The 8,194-nt window shown below is 40.9% G+C and overlaps 1 protein-coding gene across 1 annotated transcript; it reads left to right on the top strand.

Moving 5' to 3' along the window:
• The first annotated feature begins 1,141 nt into the window (after positions 1–1,141).
• On the top strand, positions 1,142–7,674 carry TUBB6 (tubulin, beta 6 class V). Its single transcript, XM_009581587.1, has 2 exons — positions 1,142–1,247; positions 6,039–7,674. The coding sequence occupies exons 1-2, from the start codon at positions 1,187–1,189 to the stop codon at positions 7,100–7,102; spliced, it is 1,125 nt and encodes a 374-aa protein (XP_009579882.1). The 5' UTR covers positions 1,142–1,186; the 3' UTR covers positions 7,103–7,674.
• Positions 7,675–8,194: the final 520 nt, after the last annotated feature.

The raw sequence follows: 8,194 nt of genomic DNA, 5'->3' as shown, positions 1-8,194 counted from the left end.
CGTGTAAGTGTGGGGCGGGGAGGGGTGCGGGAGAGGGGACTCCGTGGGAAGGGCACAGAAATCTGGGAGTGAACGGGTTTGTGAAGCTGTATTACACATCTGGTCACGCTCCTCGCATGCCATAAGCCCCTCAGCTGATCCCAGTTCACCCCATTATAAACAGAAAAGATTATCTACTTTCTTAGAAACAGGTAACTGGGTGTTACCTCCCCAGGCAGAAAGAAATGACACAAGGGGCTGTCCTTATGGTCTGGAGGTGGGAGTTTGTTTATTATTTAACACTATGCTAGGCATTTGGTCTTTTAACGTATGATTATTTCATTAGATGTGTCTTATCAATTGCCCCAAATTAAACTGTTGGTTATATGAGCCTGCATCTGTAGTCTCTGATTTCATGACTGAGAAGGTTGGGCCACAGGTAATGGAGAACTCAACGGTGATTGAGAAATAAGATGCCAAAGGCGCCCAAATCCTCTGAGTCAGTCTGGGGTTGAAAGGTGTTAACAGTGTAAAATGGGGATCATGAGTCCTTTGGTCTGTTGACATGAACCTGCAAGTGCGAATGTTTCATCTTTTGTCCGGCTCAGGTTAATTCATATTATTTACCTGAGCTTCCTTGAACAATTTCAACTGGATACAGATTCTTTATTTTGTGCTTTGTGGTAGATGTGCTAACTACTACTGTTTGCCACCTACACCAAGTAGCTCTTTCAGCAGAGGTGAATCCTTCAAGCATAAACCCTTGTGAGATGTAGTAGGATCATTTGAACATAAACCCTTCACTCACCCCACTATTCACAAAAAAGATTATCTACTTTTATGTAAAGAACATGTCAACCATTTTTTTTCTAATCAGAAACTTTCCTCCATCGTATCTATTGCTAAAAAAGAGCTTACAAAATGTAATACACGATCTGTAGGACCCAAAAGATGTCAAGTCTGTTTTTCAAGCAGAACTGATTTGTTCCTATGGTGCTGGGTTTTTTCACCACCATGACTTCCTGTATAGGAAATATTTATATATGTACAATCTATATTAGACTAATAATATGAGACATAATGTATTTGTGTATTGAGAGCCATAACTGTGTTAGCTTATTTCAGAACATTAAGGGCATGCTTACTTTTTATTGTAGCCCAGAAATTCGTACCAAGAGCAGTCTTAGTGGACTTGGAGCCGGGAACCATGGATAGTGTGCGATCTGGTCCTTTTGGTCAGCTCTTTCGGCCTGATAATTTCATCTTTGGTATGTGGATGTCACTTTTTAAAAAACAAAACTATCCAACAGGTGTTTGATTACCAAGTGAATGGTCAAAAAGCATTTAAGCTCGCTGTTCCAAAGTGATCATTAATACTGAGAAATCCTAATAGCTGAACAATACAATTCCAATTATTTGTAAGTCAGCTAAAAGATCCCGTTAACTGAAAAAGTCATTCTTCTGTTAATCATGCCTTCAATTAGCAAACTACTGAAAGTTTCCTGTGGTATTCAGATAAAGTACATTTGCTTTCCATATATATGAACTCTGGAGAAATCCCGAGACCACTTCTTTATGAGAAAATGCATGGAAATTCTGCAGAAAATGGAGGGAGCGGGAACCTCAGCCACAAACCAACCAGACTACTCTTCAATTGAATTCACATTAAATGCTTGAGCATTAAATTGTTTATAGGCTGTGTAATTCAACTTTTTCAGCAGATGCTTACAGTGTAGTAAACAGTGGAGAAAGACCAACTGTAATATGGAAAGCATTGTCATATATAGCCAGTTACTGGCTTATTTTCCAACATAATGAGGAACAGTCTGAGAGTATGCAGGGAACTTCTGGTTTTGCAGTGTTCTTGCAAAGGGTTGTTCTAGCCTTTACTGTTTCACTTTGGACTTCGGTAGTACTTTCCATCTAAGCTTAAAAATGCACATTACCAGGGTTAAATTTCATAGCATCCTGACAAAGTGCAGAAGCATTATCGGTCCCTTTGCACTAAAGGAGAAACAGCGTGTGAAAGATAAGTGATCCACTTGCTGAAACAGGAAGTCTGAATGAAAGCTACAATGAGAACTCTCGTGTCCTTTTGGTTTCCAGGTCTGCACTAGCCACAAAACACATTTCCTCCTGCCAAGGCAAGCTTAGGTTGCAACTTAGTTTGGTATATTGTGTTAACGTAGGGAAGGAACAATGCCAGGGACACAAAGGGAAAAGATAAACATTGTTTGGGTGGTATAAAACTTAAGTCTGGGTTGTTGCTGTTGAGGTGGGGAGTAAGAAGCCATAGAGAGTTACTTCAGCCCTTTAACTGACTTAAAACTTTCAATGCTGTCCCTATTATTCTCCTGTGTAGTCCATGGCAGCGATGTTAAGGGTCTCTTTCAAAGGAATTTTAAGTTACAACATGTAGAAGTAAGCTTGGGGAGAAAAGCCATAGACATAGGCAGCTTTATGAAGTATGTTTCTATATTCAGGTTTCTCCTTTCACTCCCTTTCTCCTGCATGGACCACACAAGCCCTCTGAAAGTGAATTTACCTGACCTATGGAAATATCTGAACTGGAGCTTTACAGTTTGGCATATCACCAGTAAAACCAGAGCAAAATCAATTCAGTGTCTTCAACAATAGTCCAGTTCACTGTACTCCCTTCCTGCCAAACTAACAATGAACCAACAGCATGTGATCAACTCGTATCTGACAGAGGCCTGCCAGCATCAGGCACTGTTCTCCCAACCTGCTGAATAATGCAGAAAGGCTGCCTGAGCGCTGAAGTAATGATCTTCTGTGTCAAAAGCCAACAAAGCATTTTGTTTTCTCTTTTAAAAATCTGGCCTGGGCCCACAAAGGATTTTGTGGCAGAAGCTGGCAGTTCCATACTTGCTGTACCCCAGGCCGTTAGGGCTCATTCTGATGGAGATACTTTCTGCCTCTGCTTGTATATACCTGCATGTGCCCATGTCTCCATAGCAAGTAACCATGGACCATCAATCAGGATTTCATTCAGGTATATTGAGTACGTGATCACACACTCCAGATACAGCAATTTTAGCTAGACCAGCAGGAGATTGAGATGGACACAAAATAATCCTTGTGCTTTAATGCTTGTGTTGACAAGGTAGTGATCTAAAAGGTGAAGAAGCGCAAGTGGAATGATCTCACTGTATGAGAGCAGCAGGTCTCCTGGCCTTCTAACAGCATACGACTGCCCACCAGGAGCTGCTGTGAACTCCGACGCATCTTCTCTTGTTAACCAGTTTTCATTTGTACATTTTTGCATCTGTCATTCTTTTCTTGTGTACACCTTTGCTAGCTTTGCTGCATGGATACTACCCCAATTTAAGTTATCTGAACTGGTAGGGGCAACCAGTTAGGGGTTGTTAGCCAGTCAAAGGAGCTGTCCTTCCCTCTCTAAATCATACTATATGTTCTGCACCAAGGTGGTTCATACTGGGCTTCTAAGCATTAGTGTGCAAGCTACTCATCTCTCTTCCCAGGTTTGTCTTTTATTTCAAGCAGTGAAGAGAGGGAAGGAGTGAAAGAAGATTGCAGGAAATAGTTGCTATTTTAGGGATTAAAAAATAAATTGACCATTAGACAAATGGCTTCTATGTATGTGCAGCTCAACCTGAGCAACCTACAATGCATTAGAGAAAGAAACAGTGGTAGGAGAATCTGGAGGTACCAAGAGTGCAGGGAAGTTGTGGAATTGCTTTGTAGACTTCCTTTAGGTCTCGTCAAATGCACAGTGAGAAAAGGCAGATGCAGGATACTAGAGATCTCATACAATGCAGAGCTTTCAGGATTGGCAAAAGATCTGCCAAGTCCTGATTTTTGTGGACACAAAAAAGGCTCATTTTCTCCGTAGAGATTTAGTCCTGGTGAAATTTGATTATTTTATGTGTTTGTCTAAGATTTGCAGAGGTCTGGTAGGCACCTGATAAGTGGAGGGCATCTAGTAGGGTTTCACAGGATCATGATCAAGATTTCCAGGTGTGTGGCAGCCTTGTCAGAGCCATGGCACCTCCAGACTGTACTGTATTGTCATGGGTAAGAAGTTTGGAGCTTCCAGGGCTATTTGTACATGTTCTGTATGGTGGTGGTGGTCTTACAGTGCTATAGAGCCAGTGGGCCTGCAAGTATCAGATTACTGGGCATATACGTGTGCGCAGCAGGAAATCTCAAATGAAGATGTTGGAGACCCTCGGCAGGGGGCTGATTAGTGGACGAAGTGCAGTGTTACCAGGGGAGCAGCCGATAGTTGTGGGCTGGAGGGAAGCCATTAGTGTTGGTGTAGGCAGCGCTGCTACAGTTCCACTCAGCAATTTAAGTACAAACGTTGTATTAATGCAACAGAGAGAGGTGGTAGTAGTCATGTGGGCATTCAGGAGTTTGTGTGACTCAGATTAAGACTGAGGGAGTCTAGTGCAGTGGCGGGCTGTGCTAGGCATTTTACCTCCTAACTTAATTTGCAAACTAAGCAAAAGCAAGTAAAAAGTCTCTACTGATTCATTTTTTCCCCCATGAAAATACAATTTCCACATTTGTGAGAGTAATTACCATTCTCCTCTTAACCTTGTTCTTTGTTCCTATTCTCCATTCTCCCCTTATCTCACTGCCCACGGAAGAAGGATGATATGATGTTTACAGAAGGGGCAATCTATAAAATAAAGTCCTAAACTCAGAATTTAGCTTTGTTAGGATCCCTCTGCATCTTGGAGAGATGTCTGTTTGTTAGTGTGCGTCCTGATGTGCTGCCCTATCTGTAGTAGGGGATCTGCTCAAGCAGACTGCAGATGGTTACAAACGTATTTAATTCTGGAAGGATATTACTTTGTGCTTTGCCCAGCTGGACAGGAAGTGCTGAGCTCCCTATGTTCAAAGAGAGAAAAATATAGCAACGTATAGAACAATGCATTAACTTACCAAATACATAACGAGGAAACCAAGCATTTATTCAGTGAAAATAAAGTGCATCATATTTAAACAATATCCCAGCAAGCAGTTTCCCTGATTCATATGTTTGGCACCAACACAGTGCACTGGGAATTTAAATGAGAGATGGTAATAGGAAGGAAGGGGAAGGTCTTGGAGAACAACGCAGAAGCTGGCAGCCCTATACCTAATTTGAAACTATTGCTCTTTCTGAATACCACTCACAAGAGTACCACTAAGTGAGTTCAGTGGCACAATATATGTATGTGGTAGTCGCTGTGAGGAACAGGAGTATTAAAAAACTGTTCCCCCATTTAATCGTCCTTGTTATCTAAGTCATAACAAAATAGTGACATAGCAAAGGATCCAGACTGTCCATCTTAAAAAGCTGAGTGGCAAGTGGCACATAAAAGGAAAATGGAAGCTTTGGGGAGAAAATAAGGGGCTCATGAAATGTCAGTAATCCAATTTTGCAAGTTGCTTTGCGGATTCTGAATGGGAAACCAGTAAAAGCTATGTTTTTGAAATAACATTCTTGAAGCTTCTTTCAATCAGTATTTTAATTCAGGCTAGGTAACCTTGAATTAAAAAAGCTATACTTCTTGATATAACAAGTAAAATAGGACTTCTGAAGCCCAGCTTTATCCTTGAATGACAACAATGCCTCTGTGTCTCATGGGAACAGTCCAAGAACCTTTCATTTAAAAATGTGTATCTGTGATTTAGCGTTGTATACGTCATGGTCCTTATAAACAGGGAGTATTTAAATGTTAAACAGTTGTCTTGTGTTTATGCAATAAGCAGGATTGGGAGTGTGAAAGCTTTCAAAACAAGGAGTCAAGGCCATCTTTGCATTTATGGAAGGTTAAATACCAAAAAAGAAAAAAAACACCCAAAGGCATAAATGAAAACTACCAGGGATTTGAGGCAAAAGGAGACTATATAAAAAGTTTATGTTGATGCTTCCAAAGATATTTGTAGGCAAAACTGAAGAACACAGTTACCTACCTGACAGATTTATAGCAGCTTTTGTTACAGATGTGAATCCATTTAGCATGCAAATACCAAACCTTACCATAATTTTGTATATTTTCTTTCCCTGTTTTATGTTATTTTAGGACAAACTGGTGCAGGAAACAACTGGGCTAAAGGACACTATACAGAAGGGGCAGAGTTGGTCGACTCTGTACTTGATGTAGTAAGAAAAGAGTGCGAACACTGCGATTGCTTGCAAGGATTTCAGCTCACTCATTCCCTGGGAGGAGGGACAGGGTCTGGCATGGGAACCCTACTTATCAGCAAGATACGAGAGGAATATCCGGACAGGATAATGAATACCTTTAGTGTCATGCCCTCTCCGAAGGTTTCTGATACAGTGGTGGAGCCTTATAATGCTACACTCTCGGTCCACCAACTGGTTGAAAATACAGATGAAACCTACTGCATTGACAATGAGGCTTTGTATGACATTTGCTTCCGCACCCTGAAGCTCACCACTCCAACATACGGTGATTTAAACCACTTGGTTTCTGCTACCATGAGTGGGGTAACTACATCCCTGCGTTTTCCAGGCCAACTAAATGCTGACCTCCGGAAGCTGGCAGTAAATATGGTCCCTTTCCCACGCCTTCACTTTTTCATGCCAGGCTTCGCTCCTTTGACAGCCCGAGGCAGCCAACAATACCGAGCACTCACCGTTCCAGAGCTCACCCAGCAGATGTTTGATGCCAAAAATATGATGGCAGCCTGTGACCCAAGACATGGCCGATACTTGACAGTGGCTACCGTCTTCCGTGGTCCCATGTCCATGAAAGAAGTTGATGAGCAGATGTTGGCCATCCAGAACAAGAACAGCAGTTACTTTGTGGAGTGGATCCCAAACAATGTCAAGGTGGCAGTGTGTGACATACCTCCTCGTGGCCTCAAGATGGCTTCCACATTCATTGGCAACAGTACTGCTATTCAAGAGCTCTTCAAAAGGATCTCGGAGCAGTTTTCAGCCATGTTCAGGAGAAAGGCCTTCCTCCACTGGTTCACAGGAGAAGGAATGGATGAAATGGAATTTACAGAAGCAGAAAGCAACATGAATGATCTGGTTTCAGAGTATCAGCAATACCAAGAAGCAACAGCAAATGATGGAGAGGAAGCATTTGAAGATGATGAAGAAGAAATCAATGAATAAAGAAATTAGGTGCGCTATTTTCCAGGCCAAATTCTCAAATCTGGATTTCTAATAATTAGGCTTATAAATCCATATTTAGGCTTCAAAAAAAAAAAAAAGAAGAAAAAGAAGCATGAGTCTCAGATGTTAGAGGTGCTCTTCAGGGTCCATTGAGTTCACTGAGAACTGAGGACGTTCAGCATTTCTGGAAATCAAGCCATTTCTATTCATGAGATAAACATAGGTATTCAGTTAAGACTTTGGCCTAAGAGTCTGAACACAGAGATTGCTAGTTTGGGATCTTTTTTTTCCAAACAAAGTTTGTCATCCCTAAAGTTGTACAAGAGAAGACGTAAAATAGGCATGAAAATCTACAAAATAGAGCTGCACTATTTTCATCCAATTATGAGTAAGAAAATCTTGTGGGTTTGAAGTATTCATTCTGTACCGAATGTACAATACTGAACTGCCAGCAACAAAATTTATTCATAATAAAAAGAAGAAAAAGTTTTTAGCTATTCTGTACAGTAACTGTTAACAGTGATATTTGGCTCCAGTCCTCTAAAAACAAAATAAAAAAAGATTAGTATCCTCTCAAACAAAAGTGTTTTTGGGCAGTCAATGCTATATAAATATCCACTGAGCTGCAGGCCAGAGACTGGATTTATGCTATGTTTTTTCTGCTGAATAATCACAGATTATATATATGAAATCTATCCATTTGTGATGTGTTCTTTAAGGACCTTTGGAGTTTAAAGTGGCAATATCTTGCTGGTCTCCTGTTTTTCTGGCTATCAGTTACTGGTGCTATTCCTATCTCCCTTGCACCTAGCCCATATAGCTGAAATTCAGATATTCCACAGAACATGGTGGGAGAGGGGACATACATAGGCTATGTGTCAATGTATCTCACTACCTTGGTTTGTAAGTTCACCACATCTTTAGATGCTTGGTGGTTGTCTTGTTACCAAGGTAGGTTAAAATCACTGGACAGATTAAGGTTAAAGGTACAAATAAAAGTATTTGTCCACAATATTCAAAACAGCTGGCAAAATGAAAGGTGAACAACAGTTTATCTGCTTATACTAAAGCTGAAACAGAAAGGTCTCTCTC

The sequence above is a fragment of the Fulmarus glacialis genome, unplaced genomic scaffold, assembly GCF_000690835.1.
Source record: "Fulmarus glacialis isolate BGI_N327 unplaced genomic scaffold, ASM69083v1 scaffold15797, whole genome shotgun sequence".
Taxonomy (NCBI): domain Eukaryota; kingdom Metazoa; phylum Chordata; class Aves; order Procellariiformes; family Procellariidae; genus Fulmarus; species Fulmarus glacialis.
Note: the sequence above shows the minus strand (reverse complement) of the source record. Positions and strands in the feature narration are given on the sequence as shown.

Excerpts from the sequence above, each read along its gene's own strand:
- TUBB6 (XM_009581587.1), top strand. The coding sequence starts at position 1,187 with ATGGATAGTGTGCGATCTGGTCCTTTTGGTCAGCTCTTTCGGCCTGAT. Across the intron at positions 1,248-6,038 it reads GCCTGATAATTTCATCTTTG|GACAAACTGGTGCAGGAAAC; the intron begins GTATGTGGATGT and ends ATGTTATTTTAG.